General features: G+C 45.9%; 1 protein-coding gene and 1 pseudogene across 3 annotated transcripts in view; one reads left to right on the top strand and one right to left on the bottom strand.

Moving 5' to 3' along the window:
• LOXHD1 (lipoxygenase homology PLAT domains 1) overlaps positions 1-27623 on the bottom strand; it is a 175383-nt gene that overhangs the window by 97372 nt on the left and 50388 nt on the right. For 2 of the 3 annotated variants that reach the window (XM_051851250.3, XM_070050246.2), the window contains exons 7-13: positions 26024-26147; positions 23289-23539; positions 15287-15422; positions 14264-14424; positions 13151-13237; positions 12616-12751; positions 771-925 (exon numbers count right to left, since the gene is read on the bottom strand). In XM_051851250.3, the coding sequence (XP_051707210.3) occupies positions 771-925; positions 12616-12751; positions 13151-13237; positions 14264-14424; positions 15287-15422; positions 23289-23539; positions 26024-26147 (1050 nt within the window). Of the gene's footprint in view, positions 1-770; positions 926-12615; positions 12752-13150; positions 13238-14263; positions 14425-15286; positions 15423-23288; positions 23540-26023; positions 26148-27623 lie in introns of those variants that run through there. The other variant, XM_089305178.1, reaches the window with a different exon arrangement.
• On the top strand, positions 16617-17444 carry LOC103349355 (protein FAM204A pseudogene; annotated as a pseudogene).

Here is a 27623-nt window from a genome sequence, read left to right as displayed (position 1 = left end):
AACCAAGCCAGCTCTTGGACTGGCCCCAGAAAGAGGCCTCTGCTCTCATGCCAGGGCTCGCCCTGCACTCACCAAGGAATGGACGACAGAGAAATGGCAGTCTGCAAATCCCTGTCACCTGCCAGCTCCCTTGAGCCTCGTGTTACTGCAACAGTGACCCTTTCCTGAGCATCCGCTATGTGCCGTGGGCCAGGTCTGACCCCAGAGGCTGTATACCCGCCACCCTAATCCTCACAACAGGCAGCCACAGACAGGCATCCTCCCTTGCTTTGTAAAGGAAACCAAGGCTCAGGGAACAGAATGATCGGCCCAAGGCTGGGTTTCCCCGGACCTACTCGACTCTTCCCGCCACTTCTCCACAAGCTTCCCCAGTAAACTCATCTAATGGCTGGGAAACAGGGAATACCCAGCACGTTCCAGTGAGCCCAGTTCTTCCACCCCCATCTTTCTTGTTTTCTCTTACAAAGAGGACAGGAAGAAGATGCCCCAGCAGCCACAGCGCGGCATGGGGAGGGGCCCATGACCTCTCTGTGGTGGCTCTCCAGCTCCCTGCTTAGAATTCTGAGCAGTGTCATGTGTTGTTAGTGAATTATGGTGGGCCAAATGCCAGAGACTGAGTAGACTGGCTGTGAAGGAGGCTGTCTGATGGTAGGGGGCCCAGTACCCACTACAGTCACCAGCTGGACTCCTACAGAGCAGGGAAGACCAGGGAACAAGGGATGGGAAGTGAGGCGGGGGAAGGGGAGTAGGGGTGCCTGGCTGTGACTTACATTGCCCTTCTCGAACAGGTCGGTGTTATTCCTGCAGTTGTAGAGCAGCCGCTCCCCTGTGTCCCCCACATCACCATAGAGGCAGAGGTAGACGTTGGCATCGGTTCCCGCACCTTCAAGTTCCCCTGTGCATACGGTCACCCGGTACCGGGCCACTGGCAGGCAGAGAGAGGGACACCATTAGCTACACTACTACCTCCACCTCTAAGCTCTGCCTCCCCTTCTCTCCACAGTGCTCACCTGGGCTGATCTTGCTCCTTCCCTCCTCTAACTGTCCAGATCCTGCTGCATGCGGGCATCAACAGCTGGCTCACCCACAAGGCCCTGTGCCCCAGCAGACCAGAAGCCCCCACCTTGGCCAAGCATTGGAATCTGTGGGAAACTTCTATAAGAATTCAGATTCCTGTGTTGTGGCACAGGAGGTTAAGCCATAGCCTGCAACACCAGCATCCTATATGGGTGCCGATTCATGTCCTGGATGCTCCACTTCCCATCCAGCTCCCTGTTAATGGCCTGGGAAAAGCAGCAGAGGATGGTCCAAGTATTTGGGTTCCTGCTATACATGTAGGATACCCAGATGAAGCTCTTACTTCCTAGCTGTGGCCTCGCTCTAGCCTGGTGTCCATCTGGGGAGTGAACCAGTGGATGAAAGCCTCTCTTTCTCTCTCTCTCGCTCTGTGTGTGTGTGTGTCTTTCAAATAAATAAATAAGTCTTTAAACAAAAGAATTCAGATTCCTCAGCACCCTTTCAGATTTCCCAAATCTTAATTTCCAGAGATGAAACTCCTAAAACTGAATTGTTTACAAGCTCTTTCAGGATGCCCTGATGGAGGTGGCCCAGGTTTGGGGATCACCAGTCTAACCCAAACATTTTCCATCCAACCCAATAAACTCTTTTCCTTAGGTTGTTCTCCACTTCCTATGTGTCCTGTCTCCCCAAGTAAGATATCTTTTCTTATTGAGCCAGAATGGAGCCTTCCCCTTCTCTTCAGAGCACTGCAATGCTAAGGGCACACCAGGAAGAGAAGTCAAGAGGAAAGTATAAACCACAACCACTGTTGAAAGGACAATGACTTCTTCCAGTATTGACGGTGTACCATGGAGGAAGTGGACTTGCACCCCTGCATACCACAGCCCTTCTCGCTTAAAAGATGCAAAGTCACTTTTACTCCTTCATTCATCCCAAATCTGCTTACTGAAGGCTCGTGGGTGCTAGGTGCCATTATAGTGGCAGGAATCCAGGGGTAAACAAAACACACATATGTCTACACCCTTGAGCTTCCATTAGAGTTGAGCGTAAGAGGAGAGAGCAGAGATGGGCACTAAAATCATAAGAAAATTGTGGATAGGAGTATTTCTGAGTTACATGCGTATCAGAGACAGTATAACGGAGGAGTTGTCGCAGAGTGGAGTGGGGTGTGACTGAGCACAGGAGGCTCATCTGGAGATGCAGCAGAGTTTGCAGCAGGAGGTAATGTGAAGATTAGGATCTTAATGACAGGAGACAGCCATAGGAAGTTCTAAGAGAAGAGAGTTCTGGTAAGTGAAAGGTCCGAATGTGGCAATGACCAATGTTTGTTCCAGCAGCAGAGAGGCCAATATGACTGGAGAGGAAAGAATGGGAGGGGATGTGCAGTGAGGCCAAGAGGTGGACAAAGACCAGACATGCGGAGTATGACAAATCAAGACAAGAAATGTGGCTGCTGCTTCTTTTTCACACATCAGGAAGCCATAAAGGAGCTTTATCCCAGAAAGCAACTTGATCTGATCTGTCTTGAAGGGCACTCTGGCTGCCATATGGGCACTTGATTGTAGAGGGGAAAGGACAGCAACGGAGAGGCCAGTTAGTAGAATACTTATAGTTGTCTAGAAAAGAGAGGATGGTGTCCAGAACTGAGGGTATACTAGAGATGGAGAGAGGTCTATGAATCAGCAACATATTTTGTTTTCAAAATAATTTATTATTAATTTTACTTATCTGAAGATAGGAGGGAGACAGACAGACACTGACAGAGACAGGTTTCTCATCTGCTAGCTCGCTCCCTAGATGCCTGCGACAGCCAAGACTGAACCAGGCTGAAGTCAGGAGCCAGGAACCCAATCCAGGTTTCCCATGTGGATAGCAGGAATCAAGGACTTGGGCCAACACCTTTCGCCTCTCAGGGTGAGCATTAGCAGGAAGCTAGAATTGAGAGCAAAGCCTGGACTCCAACCCAGGCATTCCAGTATGGGATAGAGTGGTCCCAAGTGGTGTCTTCACTGCTGGGCCAAATCCCACCTCCAGGAATGTATTTTGGATGCAGAGCCAGCAATTCTTGGTGATGGAACAGATAGGTGATTGTGGGAAAGATAGGAACCAGGGGTGACTCATAAGTATTTGGCCCGGACCAGTAACTTGATAGAGTTGCCAATCAGAAGTAGGGGAGTCTGGGAGAAGAATAGATTTGGAGATAGGAATTAACAGTCTTTTCTGTTCATTACAAACTTGAGATGTCTATCAGACATTTAAAACAGAGGTTAAGAGGGCAGTTGAATTTATCTGGAGTATTAGGACTGGTGCTACAACTTTGCTCATCATAGGTGTAAGGATTCTGTTTAAAAGCCTAGAACCAGGTGATATTCTCTATGGTGTAGAGGTTCACAATGATTTAAAGAATATTTGAAGAAATTAAGGTCAAATTTGAAGAAAACATGAATCTTCATAATCAAGATGCTCAATGAACTCCAAATAGAAAAAATTCAGAGAGATGTACATATCAAACTCTTCTTTTTAGTGCTGTTTGAGAACACAGGTTCTCTTTTCTTTAAAATAAAGAAAAAGATCTATTTATTTATTTTGAAAGGTACAGTGACAGCAAGAGAAGGAGAAATAAAGAGATCTTCCATCCATCATCACTTCAATCCCCAAATGGCCATAACAGCTGGGGCTGGGTCAGGTCAAAACCAGGAGTCCAGAGCCCCACCTGGGTCTCCCACATGGAAGAAAGGGGCTCAAACACTTGAGCCATCCTCTGCTGCTTTCCCAGACAAATTAGCATGGAGCTGGATAGTAAGTGGAGCATCCAGGACTATAACCAGCACTCCAAAATGAGATGCTGGTTTTGCAGGTGACTGTTTAGCTTGTTGTACCAGAATTCCAGCCCCACAATAAAACGGTTGAGATCCAAAGACAGAAAATTTTGAAAGGATCGACAGAAAAGTGACTCATTATACATAAAAGATCCTCAATAAAATTAACAGCTGACATTTCATCAGACACTATGGAGGCCAGAAACAGTGGGATCTATGAGGACACTTCATAACTTTCATGGAAATGCATATTATTTAAGAACTGTGGGGTCGGAGCTGTGGCATAGCAGGTAAAGCTGCTGCCTGCAGTGCCAGCATCCCATGTGGGTGCTGTTTTGAGTCCCAGCTGCTCTACTTCTGATCCAGCTCTCTGCTATGGTCTGGGAAAGCAGTAGATGATGGCCCAAGTGCTTGGGCCCCTGCACCCATGTGGGAGACCCGGAAGAAGCTCCTGGCTCCTGGCATCAAATTGGCACAGCCACAATGGCTGGAGCTGGGCCAATCTGAAGCCAGGAGCTTCTTGTGGGTCTCCCATGCAGGTGCAGGGACCCAAGTACTTGGGCCATCCTCCAATGCTTTCCCAGGCCATAGCAGGGAGCTGAACTGGAAGATGAGCAGCTGGGACATGAATTGGCACCCATATGGAATGCCAGCACCACAGGCAGAGGTTTAGCCTACTACACCACGGCAATGGCCCCTGTGCTGGAGGTTTTAGCTAAGGAGATAAGATATAAATATAAGAAATAAAGAGAAGGCCGGCGCTGTGGCTCAATAGGCTAATCCTCTGCCTTGTGGCGCCAGCACACTGGGTTCTAGTCCCAGTCGGGGCTCCGGATTCTGTCCCGGTTGCCGCTCTTCCAGGCCAGCTCTCTGCTGTGGCCAGGGAGTGCAGTGGAGGATGGCCCAAGTGCTTGGGCCCTGCACCCCATGGGAGACCAGGAGAAGCACCTGGCTCCTGGCTGTGGATCAGTGCAGTGCACCAGCTGCAGCGTGCCGACCTCAGCGGCCATTGGAGGGTGAACCAACAGCAAAGGAAGACCTTTCTCTCTGTCTCTCTCTCTCACTGTCCACTCTGCCTTTCAAAAATAAATAAATAAATAAATAAATAAATGCCAGCGCTGTGGCATAGCAGGTAAAACCGCAGCCTGCAATCAGTGCCGGTTCATGTCCCAGCTGCTCCACTTCTGATCCAGCTACCTGCTAATGTATCTGGGAAAGTAGTGGAGGATGGCCTAAGTGCTTGGGCTCCTGCACCCATTTGGGAGACCCACAAGAAGCTCCTGGCTTCAGATCAACCCAGATCTAGCTGTGGCAGCCATTTGAGGAGTGAACCAGTGGATGGAAGTTCTTTCTCTCTCTTTCTCTCTCTGCAACTCTGCATTTCAAATAAATAAATAATTTTTTTAAGTATAAAGAGAACCAAGTTGGAAAAGAAGTAGTAAATCTCTACCCAGATTACATGGTTGTATATTTAGAAACTCATAAGGAATCAACCAAAAAGCTATTACAACATTAAATGAGCTCATAAAATTATAGAGTACAAAATCAATATATCAGAATAAATTATATGTCTATTCTTTTGCAATGAACAATCTGAAAATGAAATTAAGAAAATATTTCTGTTCATGATGGCATCATAAATTATCAGATATTTAAGAATAAATTTAACAAAGCAAGTGAAAAACTTATAAAACCTACCAAACATTATTGAAAGAAATAAAAGGTCTAAATAAATGGAAAAACACTCCAAGTCCACAGATTGAAAGGCACAGCATTGTTGGGACGGCAACACTCTCCAAACTGACCTACAGATTCAGTGTAATCCCCAACAGAATCTCAGCTGACTTCTTTGCAGCAATCAACAAGCTGATTCTAAAATGCACGTGGAATTGCCAAGGACGCAGAATAGCCAAAACAATCCTGGAGAAGCGTAATAAAAAAGAAAAACAAGAATCGGGGACAAGGTGGAGACACTGGGTCTCTCACACACTCCTGGTGAGCGTGCGAAATGGTGCAGCCATTTTGAAAAACAGCTTGGCATTTGCTTTAAAAGTTAACTGAAGAGTTACCATGAGGGCCAGCAATTCCACTCCCACGTATATGCTCAGGAGAACTGAAAATATGTCCACACTGAAACTTGAACATGAATGTTCATAGCAGCACTATTCACAACAACCAAAAAGTGGAAACAACCTGAATGCTCACTGCCATTTGGGTGTGGCACAACCAGACGATGGAGTACTATTCAGCAAAAGAAAACAAAAGGAAGTACTGATACATTACACAATGTGCATGTGCCTTGAAAACACTGTGCTCAAAGAAACCAGAAGGTCACATACAAGATTCCATTTATTTGAAATACCCAGAATGGGCAACTCTATAGACAGAAACTAGAGGAGGGCTTGTCAGAGGCTGAAGGGGAAGGTGGAGAAGGGGTTCAACCACTAACAGATAGGGAGCTTCTTCTAAGGCAAGTACAAATGTTCTGAAATTTGATAGTAGTGGATGCACAGTTTTATCAACACACTCACAGCCATTGATGTGTACACTTGAAATGAGCAAATCATATGACATACAAATTATACCTCAATAAACTGTTGTTTTGAAAAATGGACATCTTGAGTCCATCTAAAATGAAGATAAAGTATGTTGGGAATGAGACCAGGAAATTCAATTCATTGTACAAATTATTTTTCAGTAATGCCCCCATATTTATTTGGAGATATGGAGACATGTATAAAATACATTTGGCCATGAAACATGTGGGTACGTGACTATACAGCGTCTGTAGCAAAAGCATTTGCTAGAGGAAAAGACAGAATGATTGTTTGAACACAAAGACCTGCCTTGAGTAGAGCTGGCACAGGGAGGCACTTAAACCATGAGTTAAAGTTGATGGAAAAGCCTCTTATACCCCGGTATCATCTCCTCACAGGACCACCTGAAATGCAATCATTACTGCCTTCTTAAATCAATGCTTTCAAAACCCAAAAGCTGAAGGCTTTCTGTCACCAGTCTTCATATAAACAAAGTTGATTCTTTGTGTTATGTGCTCCGTGATGAGTCAACAGCAAGAGGACTGAACAGCACGGACCTCAGTGAGAACTGCAAAGTAGAAGCAGGAGGCAAAAAGATGTCAACATCAGCCTTGCTTTGTTCTTATTGGGGGGAAAGTCAGTTCTGCTTTCTTGCCTGTAAATCTTGGGCAATTCCCAGAAGCAAAATGGTGGGGGAATTTAGAAATTCCCTTGCCTGGGACTCGCAGGCTACTTTGCTCCAGAGCTCTGAGGTCTAATGGGGTTAGAAGTTCTCAAGGTTCCTCTTTCTCTCCAGGGGTCCCTCTGAGGGCCTGAGAGCCGATTAAGAAGGCAGTGAAAAAGAGTAACATTGTCAGACATCAGCAGTGAAAGACTAAGATAAATGGGGAGGTGCCAGAGCCTCTTGTATTTAATTTCAAAATCACAGGTCAATCTGATGAAGCAGCAGCGACGCTGACTTTCAGCACTCCAGTCCAGCCATCTCCTGCCCGCTCATTAGTGATGTGTAATCACTTCTGCTGGCCACACAGTGAATAGCGCTGATCTCATTTATTTTACTGTCTCATGCAGCTCCAGCGGGAAAAGCAAGGTAGAAATCAATGGTGTGCTGGTACATGTTTTGTTCATGTCTCCCAGTCTGCGTTAACAGTACACTCACTCCCAAAAGTCTCCCGGCTCCCAGACAGTGTTCACTGCTGATTCCACTGGGCCTTACTCTGCAAGTAAACTAGGGACACACAACTTCAGATTCAGAGAGTTGATTTAAATTGATATTTACTCATTTTACAGGAGTCTAAGCCTCTCCACTTAAGGGACTTCTTGTACATTATGGGGAACGCACAACTGGGGAAATGTGACATTGCCACCAGCTCCAAGTACAGCTACAAAGAAGCATCCAGAGCAGCTAAGGAGATATGAGTGCTTGTAGAGGTGAGTGAGGAAATAGGTGTGTTCCAAGCACAGAGAAATTCAAGTATGTATAGGCTCCCAAGGCCTGCTACAGAGCCCCAGAAGACATCAAGTGTCCTTGAGAGCCAGGACAGACAGCCCTTCAACCTATGCTAACCACCAGATTTGTTTGAGTACCACAGAAGACCAAAACCAACTAACAGCTACTACAGCTCTATTCAGTGTGCACTGTTTAAGATACTATGGGCAGTTTATACATGTAACCTATGGAATGTTCTTCCTTCCCCGCTCCCTTCCATGGTCTCATCTTCGCTGTCACATCTCTGCCCACAGAAGACGTGGCTCAGATGTCACTGCATATGCAAAGTTCCTCCAGCTCCCTGGTGGGGAGTTGATTTCCACAGCCTTCAGTCTCCATGCCCTACCTGTTCCACCTGCAGAATATTTCTTGAATATATTTTCTCTCCTCTGGTTTATACAACCCCTGCCTGATTTCAAGACCTTTTTTTCTCTGCCAGATGACAGGTTGTAGGTTTGCCTCTCAAATCCATTTTTCCGCACAGCTGTGTGACAGCCCCAACAGACCAGAAGAAAGGTGGGGAGGAAAGAGCTGGGAGGAATTCACAGGTGAGGTGAAGTACATGGAAGTCATAAGGGGGCTAGGACAAAGGGGTCTGAGTCAGAGGTCGGGCATCTTTGTGGGAGATAGTGAAGCATGCAGGGGTGATGAGCTTAAGTGGAAGGGGGTGGAGGTCAACAAGGCATATGAGTGCCAGGATGTGCATGTCAGGGTTCCACAGGGACACTAAAAGACACAAAGACCCCTTATGTTTTAATTTGCATAAAAGTTGCTTGATAAAATAAACATGACTGGGCATAGCCTCAGGGAACCTCAGCATAGCAAGGTTGGACCCTTTTAATAAATACTCCAGGCAAGGTTGACATAGATGAGCCCTTGACTGTACTCTAAGAGACACTGTCTACAATAAGCTGAGCTGAGCTCCCCAGCCCATATTCAAATGGTGAATCCTAATCCCCAGTAACCCAGCTTGGGGCTGTATCTGGTGATGGGGGCTCTAAAGAAGTAACTAAAGTAACAAGAGATCATATGGCGGGGGTTGGGGGGTAGGGCTCATCCATGATCACTGGTGACCTTATATGAGGGAATTAGGACACAAATGGGCACAGGCGCAGAGGGAAGATGATGGAGGACACAGGGAGAAGGGGGCCACCTGTAGGCCAAGGTAAGAGGCTTTCAATGACACCAACCTTGCTCTTCCAGAACAGTAAGAAAATCAATTTCTGTTGGTTAAGCCACCTGGTCTGTTGACTTAAAGATGACAGCCCTAACAGACTAATACACTGCCCTAGGACTATGGTGGGGCTGGGCGCTGTACAATAACCAGAGTTGTTTGTGCCATTTTCCGTGAAAGCGGGGAAGGAGGCAGCACTGTGGGATGGCCTGAGTCTCAGGTGAAGTATGGAAGCGCAGAAGTCAGAAGAACAGACCTCCCACCTGGCTTCACAGTTTATAAGGAGGGAAAACAGAGTTCTTGAGGGAAATTCATGCATGCTTCTGTCAAGGCAATGAGGGGTGCAGGTAAAGAACATTCTAGGCTCTCTCAGTAAAATGGAAATTTCTCTCTGGAAAACTTCACTGAAATGACAACATACACATTAATTTAAAGACTTAATCAAACAATAAAAGACTATACCAACAAGGCTAGGCAAGGGGGACAAGTAGACACAACAGGACCAAGTTTTGGATGCCTTAAGGCAGCTAGACAAAGGGGCAAATGCTTTAGTACAGTAGTTCTCAAAATGCAGGACCCTACAGGCAACATTAGCATGACATGGAATTCAGTAAACAGACTCCTGAGTCCCACCCCAAACTGACTGAATCAGAAACTCTGCCCGTGGTTACAGCAGTCTGCATTTTCACAGATGATCCAGGTGATGACACACGCCCAAGTTTGAGAACCCCTGACTTAGCAAATACGCGAAGACTGATCAGAGCTATCAGCTGCAAACCTCAAGGAATGATAGCAGCAGGCAATTTCAGCAGCAGGAACTGAGGAGCAGCTAAAACCATGGGATTTGGCTAGAAAGGCTCACAAAGCGTTTAGATTCCAAGACCTTCTCCCCAGGTCTTTAACCCTGCAGGTTCAGTCCGGCACACAAAGTAGACAGATCAGGAAAGCACAGGTGTGATTCAGCCTCAATAGATAATGTGCTAAATAAAGTCCCAATCTGGGGAGGTTTCGAGGAGGAATCACACACTATTATCATATTTACAGAGAAACTATTGCCTCATTTCTAAAGCAAATACTGCTGAATATGTAGAGGCAGCGTGGTGAGTGTGGGCATTTAGCCACATGATTGAGATGCCCACATCCCACATCACAGTACCTGGACTTATACCTGGCTCCAGCTCTTGACTCCTGCTTCCACCACTGTACACTCTGGCAGGCAGCAGTGATGGCTCAAGAAACTGGGCTTCACTCATGTGGAAGACCTGGATTCAGTTCCCAGCTCCCACTTCTTTGCTTGTAGCCCCAGCTAGGGAATGAACCAGCAGATACAAGTTCTCTATCTGTCTACCTGCCTGTCTATATGTCCATCTGTCTCTCTGCCTCTTAAATAAATTTTTTAAAGGCAAGGAAGTGTCTTGGGATAGCCACTGAACAATAAAGCAAGAAATCCTGTTCTAGGTCTGATTGTCACTGACTGTGTTCATGGTTAAGAACTTGCTCAGCTTGTCATCAGGAAATATTAAGGGGCTTTGACCACAAATATTCTACAGTCATGTATTTAATTAGGAATGAATATGATTCATAAAATAGAGGAACCATGGTACCTAATTAGACGAGCTGGATGACCTCTTTTTAAATGTTTGCTCTTTGGGGTTTCCATGTTTGGGGGTATTTAACTCCAATCAAATCATTTCAACAAATCTATACAAGAACTTTCAGTGGATGTGCAAATGCAGACTGCTCACATGTACTGCAGCATCACCTGTGAAGTGACACTGTTGATATTCTTAGAAGGGCTACTAGAACCATGGGTGACACCATCCTCTCTATATTACAACTTTTTACTACTAAAAAATTAAGAGAGGCAGATTTTTGGTACGGCAATTAATACATAGCTTAGGACACCTGCATCCCTTATTGGAACGCCTGGGTTTAGGTACCAGCTCTGTTCCCAATTCAAGCTTCTTGCTAATGCACAGGCAGCAGGTGATAGTTCAAGTGATTTGGTCCTTGCAAATCATGTGGGAAATCAGGACTGAGTTCTCAGGTCCTGACTTGGGCCTGGACCAGCCCCGGCTATTGCAAGCATTTGGGGAGTGAACCCCTGAGGGGGGTTCTCTTGGTCAGATTTGTCTGTCTCTGTCTCCCTCTCTCACTGGTTTTCAAATAAACAAAATTAAATAAGCAATTTTTTAAATTAAGGACTACCACAAAGATATAAAATAGGGAGGGTGGTATTGTGGTATAGTGGGTTAAGCCACTGTCTGCAATGTTAGCATCCCATATGAATGCTGCTTTGCGAATCCCAGCTGCTCCACTTCCAATCCAGCTCTTTGCTAATGCTCCTGGAAAAGCAGCGGAAAGTTAGCCCAAATACTTTGGCCCTGGTACCCACATGGGTGACCTGGATGGAGTTCTAGGCTCCTTGCTTCAGCCTGGAGCCAGTTCCAGCCATTGGGACCATTCAGGGAGTGAACTAGCAAACAAAAGATCTTTCTCTCTGTCTCTGCCTCTCCCCCTCTATCTCTATAACTGCCTTTCAAATAATGATATTTTTTAAAAGATTTAATTTATTTTATTTGAGATTTAGAGTTACAGACAGTAAGAGGAAGAGACAGAGAGAAAGGTCTTCCTTCCGTTGGTTCACTCCCCAAATGGCCAGGAGCCAGGAGCTTCTTCCTGGTCTCCCACGTGGGTGCAGGGGCCCAACAACCTGGGCCATCTTCCACTGTTTTCCCAGGTCATAGCAGAGAGTTGGACTGAAGAGGAGCAGCCAGGACTAGAACCGGCACCCATATGGGATGCCAGCGGCGCAGGCGGAGGATTAACCTAATGCGCTTCGGCGCTGGCCCCAATAAATGATATTTTTAAAAAGAGATAGAAAATAGGTTGATTATCTTCTGTGTCAATTCTGATTGATTAGTAATGTCTGCTTGGAGTGGAATGCTATATACATTGAGGGCTACAAGGCTCATTTCAGACTCAATGGGAGAGAATGTTGTGTTCACTTAATAATGTCTGCCATTGATAAAGGGCAGGTTCTGTGTGCTTGCCAGCAATATTATTATAACCTAGAGGCAAAATGACCTGCCTTTGGCCCTTTGATTATGGATTCTTGGCTCCATATTAAAAGCTTAGTCTCATTCCTGTTGGCCTCAAACAGAGAAAATTCATGAGATGGCAGTCAAGTGAGGCTACAAGAACCTAGATCCAGCCTTCCTTTTGGGAAGCATTTCATGAATACCTTGAGGGAAACAAGACATTTCCTCGAAAATTCAAGAGTCTCTAGAGAACTACAGTTTGGTACAGATCCTTTTTAACCCCTCCACAGCCCACCTGAAGACCCATAAATCTCACCCCACCTCCCTACCACACCCATCCTAGTAGATCTCCAGCCCTGGAGATGGCTTCTGCAAGCCAGTGTAGATGTGGGAGTTTCTAAGTCCTCTCTAGTATTCAGAAGGAGCCTAATGACGCAAAGCAGGTAAGACTATCAGCTCAAGGGTCAGACCCCTACCGACACACCAAGTAGGAGTCTCACCACCTCCCCAGGACAGAGACTTGATCTGTACTTACTGCCCATTATTCTTCGCACTGTGGGGCCCTCTGCAGTCATTTCCCTCACAATCTCATTGTCATCCTCGTTGGCATCCAGCCAGCGGTTGCAGTTGAAGTTGTACTTGTGCTTGTTCAGGGTGTTCATCAGGGTCATCTGGAATGAAGTCCTGGGGTGAGCATGTGGGTGGATCAGAGATAGTCACCCGGGCCCTGGAGTCCCCTTTTTCCTATCTCATCTCAGGAAGGCCAAGGCCTTCTCTTGGAAGGGAGCCTTGTGGAAGGCAGAGGGGCAACTTAGTATTTCTCCCCCTGGTTCCCTAGCTGCCAGGTGACTGGGCAGAACGCAAGCCCCCAAACACCTGAGTACCTTCTCAGGCTACTCTCTCCACCAGGAAGTTCCTATGGCCTGTATCCATAGTCAGGTCTCACCATAACCCTTCCCCACTCTCACTCCCAGTAAGTACACAGGTAAATGTATATGACAGTGTTTCAGAAGGGAGCCATTCTGGTTTCTCTCCCAACCACCTCTCAGCCCCCAAGGCAGCCAGCTCACCTTCTCTAGGTGCCATCCAGAACCAGGATTCCGTCTGTCATGCCATGCCCGAATCTTATAAAATCTGCCAAGATCTGGGAGCTCAATCTAGGGTGAGAAACAAAAATATTTTTAAGGGGACAGCAAGGCCATGTGTTTGTCCTCATAGCTGACCCATGGCCAGAAGGATACTTGCTGTGGGCTGTTTCTTCGGCAGTGAGGGTGGGTCTGCTTCAAGCCACCCTTACACATTCTACCCTGCCACGCCCTTGTAGCCAGTAGCACAGAAGCACAAGGCAGTCACGTAGAGCTTTGGGTTCAGTCTGGGCTGGGGCAGCTGAACAAAAATAACCAGCTCACAGTGGGATCCTGTCTAAAACAGGTCCTCCAAGCAATAAACTTCCAGTAACAAAATCCATAGAGCAGCCTTGCAAATGAGCACAGGCTCACAGCCCCAGGACTCTCCTGGGCACTGAAAGAGACAAAGGGATCAATGAGGAGGTCAAGCCCTTTCCCTAGGGGTCCCCAGTCTGGCAGGGAAGACAAAAACATGAAGAGCAATGAACAGAGGGATTGTAACAGAGGCTCAGCCCGGCAGCTCTGAGACAAGAGCAGTAATGACAAATTATTCCAACCTAAAGGTCAACAGCACAGTACTTCCATTGGCCAGAAAAAAAAAAAAAAAAAAAAAAAAGACTTGCTCTAATTCTACAAATCCTGGGAAGTTTTAAAGCTAAATTTATTTCTACAGATTCTAAAATTCCCACTTTTCTTTAAATTTGGTCCTTACCTCTAATGTAGCCTGGATGGGGCAGTCTGACTCTAACTGGGATCTGGTCTCTGCTCCACAGGGATTCCCATGTCACCCAACACCAGCCCATACCAGCTTCTCCCGTCAGGCTTGGTTCTAGCCTGTGAGACTGAGACCAGATCAAGACTGCATCCCATTCAATGCGCTGCCTACTAATCAATGCATCTGTCACCCTTCACAGGGGCCTCAAGATGCCATTGTACCTTTTTGTCTTCAAACCTGATCCACAACCTAACTTGGAAAACCAGCATCCCCATAACAGATACCTCTTTTGTCTCTTGCCCCCGCCCTTTCCTTCTCACCCTGTCACACTTCTCGCCTACCCTAAACTTCTCGATGATGCCCGGTTTGAACCACTTGTTGTTGGGGTTCAGGAGAATCTCGTCTGTCCGCCCCTTTTGCCCGTAAATCTGGATGAAGATGGGAGAGTTGGTCCCAGCTTTCTTCAGGTCAGTCGTCCAGACCCACAGGGACCAAGGGAATTCTACAAAACAGTGGCACGAAAGCAAATGAAGAGACTTTCATGTTTCCCAGTGGGAGGTGGAGAAAACCACAGGTGATCAGGACAGAAGGACAGATTATACACAGGTGTGTCCCTCCACCCCAGAACCCATCCTAACAAGGGGCAGACTTAGAAAGCCAAGGGCTCCTTCTCGTGAAAAATAGGAGCTTTGATGTTATTTTCAATGACTAAAGCCTATTAGCATGTTTTAAGTGGGAGAAAAGTAGACTCCTCCCACCCCAGTTCCAGTGTACTGTAGAGGACACTCAGTTCAACTCCTAGCCCATAACAGTAGCTCCTTTTTCTATTTTTTTTCTAAAGATTTACTTACTTATTTGAAAGTTAGAGTGACAGAAAGACAAAGAGAGGGATCTTCCATCCATTGGTTCAGGCAAAGTTGGGGTCTGGGCACAGCTGGGCCAGGTCAAAGCCAGGAGCCAGGAGCCAGGAACTCAATCTGGGTCTCCCACCTGGATGGCAAGGACCCAAACACTTGGGCCATCTTCTTCTACTTTCCCATGCACATTATCAAGGAGTTAGATGGGAAGTGGAGCAGCTGGAACTTTGGGATGCCAGCATCAAGAGTGGTGGCTGAACCTGCTGTGCCACTATGCCGGTCTCCAGCAGCTTCTTCTATGTGGGGCCACTGGAGTGATGATAGGTGCCAGGTGTGTAACTCAGTATGGCCTGTACCTTAAATAATTTTGTTCCCTGGAGGGCACCCCCTTCCCAAAAAGAGCTAAAAGGCACAAGTGGAGCCCTCGAGGCTTTTGGCCATTGGTGTGATATCCTGGCCTTGGCTGGCCTGTCGAAGAGGTCTTAGCTTTGAGGCCCTTCTGCTTACTTTTCAGCCGCTTTTTCCTGAGTGAGACCATCTCGTAGAGCTGCCTCTCGATCAGCCCATCAGCTTTCTTCTCGTCCAGCCAGTTGCTGCAAGGGAAGGTCTGCTGGATGCCAGTGAAGGGGCACAGAATCACCACCTGGGGGAGTGGACCACAAGTGTCTCCTGCATTGGCACTCCTGGGACCTGCTCACCAGGTCCGGCAGCCTCCCCAGCCCCGTGAGAAGGGACATCTGTGTTAGACCTGGGAGGAACAGCACTTCTTCCCTTGCCTGGCTCATTAAACCTTAAATCAAGAAACACCTCCTCCAAGAAGTCTTCCACAATAAGTGTCATCCAATTCTCCAGTGTATCAGCTTAAATTTCAAGTCTTTTTCTCCATTTACTATATCCTCATTGACCCCATGTTGCTTCATGCACATTGTAAACTCTCAGTTCATTTGAACCAAATAAGCTAAAATACTGTATGAAGTCCCAAAATTGTCATGTAGGAAGAAAATAAATCACATCAGAATTAATTAATAATAAGCAACTTCTCTCCTCTAGGCTCGCTCCTCATTCACTTCCCTCCTACCCCTTCCCTAGGTCCACCCACATTCTTAACTCATGGACCCAGAACTCGGAACTCTGTCCGGGCCAGGCCAATCACGTTACTGATGTCCAAGTGTTCCCAGTGTACTACAGAACCTCTCAGCATGGAAATTGTAACTGTTTATAGTACTGGATCCAAGCTTGACCTTCTTTCAACTTGAAAACTAACCTGACCCTCCCAGTGGTCAAGCATTTTGACTAACCACTGACTTACTGGCATTTGCTTGTTGTCGGTTGTTCATAGTGACTTTAATTGACTATAACTTACTGAACGTCAGTGATTACCCTTACATCTACCTCGGTATGTCTGAGAGCTCACCTAGTACTCATTATCTGGCCATCGTGATGAGCCTTAGCTAAAGGCAGGGGAGCTAAAGGTGTGTGCACCCCTTCAAGCTCCTAGAGAGCTTGTATCTCCCCAGTGATACATCAGGCAGCAGTCCCTTCAAATATTTTAGTCCTCTGACACAAGTATATTGGCAATTAATATAGTCCAACCCGGTTGACGGGTGGTAAGATGGCTGCCAGTCAGCCACTGCCTGACTGCTCCATTTCATGGGAACGCCAGCCTGCTGGAGTGGTTGCGCTGCTGTCGGTGGCAATTAGCTGATTCCTCCGGTTTGGGGCCAGAGTGGGGCACTGCCACCAAGACCCTGCGGAGTTCAGGTGGGTCGTGCAGCTGAGCCGGTAGATGTGTCCCTTCTTAAAGCCACTCTCTTGCTGTCTTGAACCTTAAGAAAAGATGTTGAGTGGGCGGCTGCCTCCTGACCTAAATGAAAATGATGTTGACTCAAACTCTAAAGATGAAGCCACACCAGATAACTCTGGACTTAACTCCCAGGAGGATGAAGAGGATGGGACCATTAAGAACACAGAAATCTCAGATTTCCCAACAGATGGACCAAAAACTGAAACAGAGATGATTGTAAATGCATATAAGGTATGTCCTTCTGGAATTCCCTTAAGACGTGGAATGAATTTCAAGAAATGTATCAAAAACATCCTGAACAAAAAAATCTCAACCTCAAAATTCAGAGGGAAAAAAGAAACCATTTCAGAAAAGATAAATTGAAGAATGGAAAACAATCTCCTGGCGAACAGTCCTCAAATGAAACCCCATGGAAAGAGCTTACTCAGTATTCTGGAGTCAATGATTGATTTGAACCCTCTGTTAAAAAGGAAAAAGTTGAGGTATTGGGCTTTGAAAGGAGAATCAACCAGGCTGTGGAGGAGTGGGAGGTTAAGAAGTCTGGGAGCTCGGCAACCAGCTAGCTATGTGCCGCGAGTTTGGTGTGAAAATTGCCAAAGCAATTGCCTGCCACAAGTTTGTAAAAGCCAAAAAGGAGGCTGAAAATTCAAACTGTTCATAAAAAAAAGCTTGCATGGGGGTTAGAAGCAAAGATGAGAAGGGAAACCAAGAGCAACATGGGATGTATGTAACTGGGCAGATTTCTGTAAGATCCTAGTAGATTCATGTGCTCAGTTATTGAGAAGATTTTCCTGCTTACATTAAATATGTCAGGAAATTGATACAAGAAGGAAAAAATAAGCAAAAAATTTCAGAGTTGGTTATGAGCTTGCAATCAATCTTTTTTTCCTAAGGAGTTCATATTACTGACGTGAATTAAATGAAGCACTGGTTATAATAAATGCTATTTGTATAAGAAATCTGATCATACATGTAGGAAAAATGGGAAGGATTTTTGTTATTCATTTAGGCCTACAGTGGAAAATCAATTTTGCTTTTCATCTGTTTGGTATAGCATAATCAATGAGTTCCTTGTACTTTCTTATCTGTACTTGGTGTAACTGTGTTTTTAAGATTGGAATTAATTTGTTTATAACAGATTGGTTATAAGTTCAAAAAAGTCTAAATTAATTCTGTCTTTAAAGTAATTTTAATTACTTTAATGATATAAAAATAATTACTGATTATGGTAGAGTTGATACATAGAGATGGTAGAGTTGATATTTTGTAGTCACAAAGTAAAAGCAATTGATTAATTTTGTGTACTTTCAGATCAAATATTACAATAAAAGTAGGACAGAAAGTCATATTTGGAGGCTGATTTAAATTCAATTCTGGCCAGCGCCATGGCTCAATAGGCTAATCCTCTGCCTTGTGGCGCCGGCACCCCAGGTTCTAGTCCCGGTCGGGGCGCCAGATTCTATCCCGGTTGCCCCTCTTCCAGGTTAGCTCTCTGCTATGGCCCGGGAGTGCAGTGGAGGATGGCCCAGGTCCTTGGGCCCTGCACCCACATGGGAGACCAGGAGAAGCACCTGGCTCCTGCCTTCGGATCAGCGCGATGCGCCGGCCGCAGAGGCCATTGTGGGTGAACCAACGGCAAAAAGGAAGACCTTTCTCTCTGTCTCTCTCTCTCACTCTCCACTCTGCCTGTCAAAAACAAAAAACAAAAACAAAACAAAAAAAATAAATTCAGTTCTGCCTAGAAATGTCTTCCTAAGCATCTCTCACAGTCATATCATTCTTTAAATTATGAGATGATTCTTAGATGAGAAAATGGCATAATTGTACCAAGCAAAAAATCATGACCCAAGATAATACAACTCTGAACCATTTGGAAAAAAAACGCTGTGGGGGAGGGGAGGGAGGGGAGCCCAACCCAAGGTACACTCAACAGATGGAAAAGCAGAGGTCCAGAGAGTAGCAGGAAGTGCCCAAGGGTGCACAGTTAGTGGTAGAACCAGAAATACAAAGGCTCCTAAGCCTAATTATCAGTTAGGGTCTTTTTCATCCATCAGTAAAAATCTCAGAAGATGGGAGTTAAAATAGAGTACAAACAAAGTCAAAGTTTGGTGATTTGAAAGGACCAGATATCGTGTGAGAGTGAGATTTAAAAAAAAAAAAAAAAAAAAAAAAAAAAAAAAAAAAAAAAGGCATGAATCAATGATGTTACAGATAAAAAGGGATATAATTACAGATGCAGCAGCAGAGGTTTAAAAACTAAGGCAAAAGTATATATAACTGTGTGCAAATATATTTCTAAAGCCTACAGTTTTACAAATTCCAAGTACTGCCACTAAAACAGATGAAAAGCCTAAATAACCAGCAAAACTCAACCAAAAACGTTTTTAGTCATTTCACACACACATACACATTCCTGCACTTTTTGCAACCAAACATTTGGGGAACAGATCTCTGCAGTTTCATATATCCTCCTTCAAGAATGGGAATACTTCTCACTTCATTTTAGGATTAAACACAGTTAATAACTATATAAGAAAGGCAAATTAAAGACCAATGCAATTCATGAACCTAGATAGAAAAATTCTGTATTAAATGTTGGCAAGCCAATTTTCAAAACATGTAAAATTATAATCCATTATCACTAACTGTGGCTTACAGAAGAAATGCAGTGTTGGGTTACTATTAGTAAATGCAGCCACACAAAGTACCAAACTAATAAAATAAAGAGAAAGACCATGTGATTATATCATTAAGTGCAGGAAAAGACATAAAATTCAACATTAATTCATAATAAAAACTCTTTACAACATAAAAATAGTAGGTTTACTTAATCCAAGAATGTCTACCAAAACTCAACTAACATAATTAACTAAATAAAATATTAGTAGTCTCTTTAAATTAAAAAAATATTCATTAACCTTTTAATATACAGTATAAAGGCCATTCAGCTTTATACTGTAGGTCTTATACCATGTGGCCAAACAACAGTAAAAGACATAACAATTAAAAGTTTTGGAAGGGGTCGGGCTGTGGTGCAGCAGGTTAATGCCCTGGCCTGAAGCGCCAGCATCCCATATGGGTGCCAGTTCAAGTCCTGGCAGCTTCGCTTCTGATCCAGCTCTCTGCTATGGCCTGGGAAGACAGTGGAAGATGGCCCAAGTCCTTGGGCCCCTACATCCACGTGGGAGACCTGGAAGAAGCTCCTGGCTCTTGGCTTCAGATCAGCACAGCTCCGGCCAACTGAGGAGTGAACCATCGGATGGAAGACCTCTCTCTTTCTCTTTGCCTCTCCTCTCTGTGTAATTCTGACTTTCAAATAAATAGATAAAATCTTTTTAAAAAAAAAGCTTTGGAAGAAAAAGTCCAAATTGTCATCATTCACAAATGATATGACTACCTATAGAGAAAACCCTCTAAGAACCTACAGAAAAATTATCAGAATTAATAATAGCAAGATGGCAATATGTAAACTCAGTGTACAGGTAGTATTTCTATAAGCATTTCTACATCAGAAACAAATGTTAAGAAAAATTATTTTTTAAAGATTTATTTATTTATTTGAAAGTCAGAATTACACAGAGAGAGAAGGAGAGGCAGAGAGAGAGAGGAAGGAGAGGGAGAGAGAGAGAGAGAGAGAAAGATCTCCTATCCTCTGGTTCACTCCCCAATTGGCCACAACAGCCAGAGCTGAGCTGATCCGAAGCCAGGAGCCAGAAGCTTCTTCCTGGTCTCCCACGTAGGTACAGCGGCCCAAGGACTTGGGCCATCTTCTACTGCTTTTCCAAGCCATGGAAGAGAGCTGGATAGGAAGTGGAGCAGCAGGGACTTCAATCAGTGCCTATATGGGATGCTGGCACTGAAGGCAGTGGCTTTCACCCACTATGCCACAGCGCCAGCCCCAAGAAAAAATATCTTTAAAGGAGTACCATTTATTTATTTATTTATTTGAAAGAGTTACAGAGAGAGGTAGAAACAGAAAGAGAGAGGTCCTCCATCTCCTGGTTCACTCCCCAGATGGCCGCAATGGCTGGAGCTGAGCTGATCTGAAGCCAGGAGCCACGAGCTTCTTCCAGATCTTCCATGTGGGTGCAGAGGCCCAAGGACTTGGGCCATCTTCTACTGCTTTCCCAGGCCATAGCACAGAGCTGGATCAGAAGAGGAGCAGCTGGGACTAGAATCGGTGCCCTTATGGGATGCCGATGCTTCAGGCCAGGGCTTTGAGCCACTGCGCCACAGCGCCGGCCCCAGGAGTACCATTTGTAACAGTTTATTATATATTAATTAATATATCTAGCAAAGAAATGCAGTACTCTTATCAAGAAAATTTCAGGGGGCCAGAGCTATGGCGTAGTGTGTAAAGCTGCCACTTGTAATGCTGGTATCCCATATGGGCGCCAGTTCGAATCCCAGCTACTCCACTTCTGATCTAGCTCTCTGCTACAGCCTGAGAAAGCAGTAGAAGATGCCCCAAGTCCTTGGGCCCCTGCACCCAAGTGGGAGAACCAGAAGAAGCTCCTGGCTCCTGGCTTTGGATCAGCGCAGCTCCGGCCATTGCAGCCAATTGGAGAAAGAACCAACAGATGAAAACCTCTCTCTCTTTTTCTCTCTGCCTCTCCTTCTCTCTCTGCGTATCTCTGAGTTTCAAATAAATAAATAAATGTTAAAAAAAATCAGAACTATATATTTAAAACATTAAAGAAATAATTTTAAGAAGCGTACCATGTTCATAGAGAAAGACAACATTGTACAATGGCAGTTCTTATAGATTCAACTGACCTCTGTTCCAGACAGCTCATTGATTTTGGCAAGAAAATTCTAAAGTTTCTACAGAAGGGTAAATGGTCATGAATAGTCCAAAAATTCTTGAGGAAGCATAGGTGGGCTAATTTGCCCAGCACTAAGATTTAGTATAAAATGAAAATAGCGAGTGTTGTATAAGTGCTGAAATAAAAACTATAGCAATGGAACAATCTACAAAGCTTAGAAACAAAGTCACACATTTTGAGGATTTGTGGTATGACAGAGTTGTGTTTTCAGAACAATGGGAAAAGAAATACATTTAGGAAGTCAGTCCTCCCCAAAATTCCTCAATGACATGAATTATCTTAAATACTTGGGAAATATCCGGATCTCCTGGAAACTTGACTCAGTGGGTCAGGGTTGGCTCCCAGGAATCTACTTTTAACAAGAATTCCATGAACTATGCTCAAGTTTTAAAGCCTTTCAATGCCCCCAATAAATGTTGCTAAAAGATTTGGATATCCACTTGGGAAAAAAATATTATTTGATTAAAACAAAAAGCAATTACCAGTGGAATAAAGACGAAATGGAAAAGACAAAACTTGACAATATTTAGAAGAGGATTAGGAGAATGTCTTCATGCTTCAAGATGTTTCAATAACACAAAAAAAAATCAACCATAAATAAAAATACTGATAAACTAGGTCACTTTTCAATTAAATCTCTTCCTCAAAGAACATTATGAGCAAACTATGAGGCTATCAACAAAGGATTAATATCTGGATTAAGTACAGATCTTCCAAAATAAATTCCAAGATCTATCAGTAGAAAAATCAGAAAAGACCTGGAATAGGCATTCTACATAGAAACATGAATAGCAATATTGAATGAAAAGATGTTTAATCTCAGGAATAATTATGAAAATCAAAATCACCAAAAGAATTTTAGAAGTAAAAGAAGATTGCAATTAAAAATGACTCAATTAAAATAAAAATTTAATATCAAGTGTTGGTAAAGATGCAGGGAACAAAAAGTACCCACAGCTGACAAGAGTAAAATGGTAATTAATCTGGAATAAAATGGAAAATAATCTGGAATACTTTGGGGGAAAAAAAAAAACAGTTATCCTTTAAAGCTGAAGATCCTTTTATGGGGTAACCTAAAACTTCTATCCTGAGAAGCTCTTGCACACTTGCCCAAAGATATAGGTACAAGAATTTCCTGGCAGCACTGTTCGTGGTAGCAGAAATCAAGAAATAGCCCCCCAAACAGTCACTGACAGAAGAATCGAGAGGTTGTCCCAGCTGATCGGATGGAGTCGTCTACAACAGAGACGTGGAGGGGGTGTCCGCGGCTGCCACCTGCATGAATCCCCCCAAAGCCTAAGGTGGAGTGGACCCTGCGAGCCACGGGCCCGGTCCACCTGGACAGGGATCTCGGTCTGCGTTCCAGCAGCACGGGCCGCACCGGGAAGACGGCGCTGTGTGGTCAGGGAAGGACTCCCGTGTTCTAGTACAACCCAGGCGCTTCTAACCAGCCTCTACGTGCTGCTTTATTACGGAAATTCTTTACAGTATCTACCTTACACAATACAAACACATCCATCAAAATACTCGTCTGCATCTCCAAACAGACGTGAGACAGCAATCAGGACGGCCTACACCCCGGCCCGGGGTCAGGCCTGCACCCACAGGGCCTCCACCATCCTGGTCACCGGCCTGCCAGGAGCCAGGCACCAGCTCACCGGAAGTCGCCTGCGTGCTCAATGCTCACCGGAAGTTGCCCGCGTGCTCAGCGCTCACCGGAAGTTGCCTGCGTGCTCAGCGCTCACCGGAAGTTGCCCGCGTGCTTAGTACCCGGGCTCGACCGGAAGCAGGAAGCAGGCTCCAGGTAGGGGCTGACCCCTCGCACACCGCAGACCAGGAGCGAGGCAGAGAGAAGGCTGGCGTCGAAGGCCGCCCTTACCTTCTCACAGAACCAGCCCCTGTTGACGCCCACGTTGCCGTGTCCGATGGAGACCCGGCTCAGGGGGCTGAGGAGGGCGGCCAGCTCGATGTGGAAGATGTCGGTGCGGCCACGGTCAAACACCCCGCCCTCCAGGAAGATCTTCCCGCTGTTCTTGTTCCCTCTGGCCCCGTACATGACCAGGTAGATCTTGGATTTGGTCCCTGCCCCTCGGAGATCCCCGGTGAAGACGGTGACGATATAGGTGATCGCTGTAGCGGAAATGACAGGGGACGGAGGAGGGTCAGCGCGGGCCTCGTCACCGCATCCCGCGCCTGGCTACAGCGCCCCCTAAAGGCCTCGCCTGCCACCGCGGCTCTCTGCCCCTGGCAGGTCCACCTCCCTCCCCAACCACGTGGCATCCTGCTCAGAGTTTGTGTGCCAGGGTAGCTGAGTGAGAAGAACCCGCGTGTACTACTACAGGAAACCATCAGAAAGGAAGAGGAACTTGGACTGGCTAAAAATAGTGCTTATTATTAATGTTAATTACCACGTGTACATCCTTAATAGCTGCCAGAGGAATTTGGTGAAATCTAACCTAGTTATAATAGTCAATTCCATGCACAGAGATTTATATGGGGAGGGAGGGTTAACTGGTTCCTTTAGCTTCCTCTTTGGCTGATAACTTAAAAACGTAACTTTTAAGATCGGCCACTCATGTCCCTGGGTGAGGTGACCTGAGGAAGAGATCGCTCCCCGTAGATTAGGCCATTTGGAGTTTGAACAGTTAGGAGACAAACATGAAGTCTGACGGGCAATCCTCTATGCCTGAGGTGTGAGACAACGGGCGCTGTAAACCTTGTCCATTCCTGCACCCATCCTCACCCTAAGCTACCCTACCCTGACATCTCGTCACAATTCCAAGTTTGCAGGGGAGATGGTTTCCAGGCCTTAGCAACCCATGAGCATGAAAAGGAATGGTCACTGCTCTAAGAAAGTGGGTGCCACGCTTTATTCCTGTCAGACACACGGACAGATGGTGTTCTCACCATCGCATACACTTCCGTGGCCTAGGTTTGAGCAATTCCCAGCTGCTGCTATTTCTCCTCTTCTTCTGTCACTAGGAGATGAGTAAGAGTAACACACTCAATGAGATCATAGCAGATCTAGTCTAGCATATATCTGTCATGAAACAGTTGGCGAGTGTTCACGACAAATAGCCGGTGACGCTTGGCAGTGATCAGGCGAGGCCAAGGTGCCACAGAGCTGAGGTGGGGAAGTGCTTTGGGTCTCAAATTACAGCACCAAAGGTCTACACAGCCCGTGAGCAGCAAAAGAAGGGAGAAATTGCCTAGTCCAGAGGAGGTTAGGGAAGGCCCAGAGAGCGAGGGTGCAACAGAGAGTAGAAAGTGCACAGAGGCCGTGGAGGAAGATGGTGGGGGCAGGGAGCGATGGAGAAAAGGCCGAGAAGATTCTACTGGTGGTAGGATATGCTGGAGCCAAGTTGGGGAGTCATCTGTAAGAGCTCACTTCAAAAGTTCACAGCAAATGCAATTAAAGATAAGTTTATTTTGGTGCAAAACACATTTTTGAAATGCTTGCATACAAAGAGTCTTCCAAAAGTTGGTGGACATGCATGTTATGGAAAGGCTAGGCACAGGCGTTTGGCTTTGCTGTTGAGAAACCATGTTGGGACAACTGGATCCCGTATCAGAGTGCCTGCGGTTAAGTCCAGGCTCCGCTCCTGATTCCAGTTTCTTAAAAGATGTGCATCCTGGGAGGCAGCAGATGATGGACCAAGTAGCTGGGTCCTTGCCACTCCCGTAGGAGACCTGGATTGAGTTCCTGGCTCCCGACTTCTACCTGTGTCGGCCACAGCTGTTGTCGGCCTTTGGAGAGAGAACCAACAGACAGGAGCTCTCTGTGACTTTCTCTCTATCCTCTCTGTCCCCCTGCCATTCAAATACATAAATACTTTTTAAATGCATGGATTTCAAAAATTGCTGCACTGAAATAAACTTACCTATTCTACTGTCCACAAGTTTTTCACAGTGCCCTTGTACATTCTACCACAGAGCCTGGGTTTCCTCTCTGTGCAGTGGGGATCCACAGAAGTTCTTACAGCAGGGCACATTCACGGATGTGCACAGCAATACTGATTTCCTGGAACACTCGTGACCATCTCAGCTACACTGGGAGTTGGAGATTTTCTGTGGAATTCACTGAGGGTGGGGTGTTAGGAGGTAGATCATGCTGGTTCTGTCATTTACCAGTTCCATGACCTTGGGCAGGTTTAATTTCTATGCACCTCAATTTCCTTATCTGTGAAATGGGCACAATAACAGTTCCTACAATATAGGGTTGTTACATGGATTAAAGGAAAGAAAGTGGGTCTGGCGCTTAGCAGAGGGCCTGGCATACAGCAAGCACTGGATATTTGGAGTTAGGATTAAATTCACGTCCTCACAAATGTCCACACCTCTCAAAGCACACATCCTGGTTTAATCCTGTGGATTGCATCTTCTGCTCTCGGTACTTCGTCTCTGCTCGGGGACATCGTCCTGGCTCCTCTGGCATCAACAGAGCCCTAGACTGCAGCCCCGAGGAACACAGCATGAACAGGGGCAGGAGGAGTGCTGGCTGCAGGCCCAGTTGGTTCCTCCCACATCACAGGCTTTCGGATCTGAACACTGACCCTCAGGTCCCAAGTGAAACGTCAGCCAGCTGGACCACCCCTTTCTTCAGTTCTACTCTACCTGTGGTCTCTGCTCCGCCCACTAAGATATCCCTTTGGATTTTGCCATCATCTTCATCCAAGGCTAGCCAGCGGTTAAGGGGGAAGTCATATTTCCTTTTGTTCCCAATATCTTCGATGACAATCTGAGAAGGAGAAGAGAGGACAGGAATGTGGTTAAATGTCATTGACGGCGCACCTGGTGATCTAATCCAGTTCCTGCAATCACTTGAAGTACTCTAAGAACACACTCTCATCTCCTTAGTGGCCCAAGGACAGCTTATTACAGGCCACACCTGTCAGCAGGAAAGCTTTGCCATGTCCTAAAGTTACAAGTGGCAATTACTTCTGACTTGGATTGCCAGCCACAGCTCCCTCCACCGCTTCAGATCATTTTTTAAAACATGGAGCAAGAAACTTGGCAAGATGTGCCCTGTATGACCGAGATGCAAGAACTGGAAACCTGGACTTGCAAACTGTGGCGAGACCATCACCTTCCTCACCTGCCAAAGGTTGAGGTTCTGATCCTGGCGAGGGGAAGAGTCCACACCAGGAGAAGTGCAAGCCCCAAGCCCAGCACAGAGAACCCTAGGAGCTGGCTATCAGGTCAGAACACAGCAGCCACTGGCTGACGCTAATGGACTTGGCCATCAGGAGGCCGCCTCCTTTGTGGACTCCCACGTGGGCCAGGCTGTGTGAGGCTCAGAGGAGTAGGTTTTTTAGGTCGTACCAAAGAGCCCTCTCAACTGAAAACTCACTCTGAGGTAAGCAGGATGGCTGACAACCGGACTGTGTCCTACAGTCAGTGGGCACAGGCACCCGACAGCACACAGGGAGAGCTGGAAAGTCACAGAACAGCAAGGTGCTCCCAAGGCTGCCCAAGAGAGCGGCTCTGGTTTTCAATGAAAGACATACTTCCTCACGGCAAATCATCCACAGTGTGGAACAGGGTATACTGGCTGCCTGAATGTATCTCCCCGGGGTCTAATGAGGTGTTGATCAGGGAACCTTCTGGGCTTTGAGCCGGCCATGTGAGGACACTGTGCACCAGAGAGGAACTAGTGGCCTGGGCCAATGACAGAGCGAGCAGTCCCATCAGGCTTCTCTCCCCAGATAAATCAACATTAGTTTCTGGCATATGAATCAGTCCTTGGTGAATTTGGTTGATGTGAGTCAGCCCTTGAGAACCTGCTGATTTGATTGAGTTTCTGCACTTTTAGAGCTGAGTGCCTAGGCACTGCTGTGGTACTGCTCAGAGAAGGTTTCTGCCAGGGAGTCCAGCCTCTCCCAACTAATCTATCTGCACATTTCTGTGCCTTCTCTACCCCGGGGCTGGAGAATTAGGATTGGAGAATAACCAACAAGGGTTTGAGCCAGGCTACAGCTGCTTCCTAACCTCTCTTACCATGACTCACAGAGTTAGGAAAGCAAGATGCTTATGGAAAGAAATTAGTATATCTGATGAGCTGTCAAGTCTACACCCAGACACACAAATTCACCATGTCTGTCTTAAAGCGTTTACACATTAGTGCGTCAGCCATGGTTTCAGGAGCAAAGTACCCTCCCTCACAGTTCACACGGATGCCATCCATTAAGGGCCTAGTTCCAGCAAGATATCTGCT

This window comes from Oryctolagus cuniculus, chromosome 10, assembly GCF_051225735.1.
Source record: "Oryctolagus cuniculus isolate XC-2025 breed Fujian yellow rabbit chromosome 10, ASM5122573v1, whole genome shotgun sequence".
Lineage (NCBI taxonomy): Eukaryota > Metazoa > Chordata > Mammalia > Lagomorpha > Leporidae > Oryctolagus > Oryctolagus cuniculus.
This window is presented reverse-complemented; position numbering and strand designations above follow the sequence as displayed.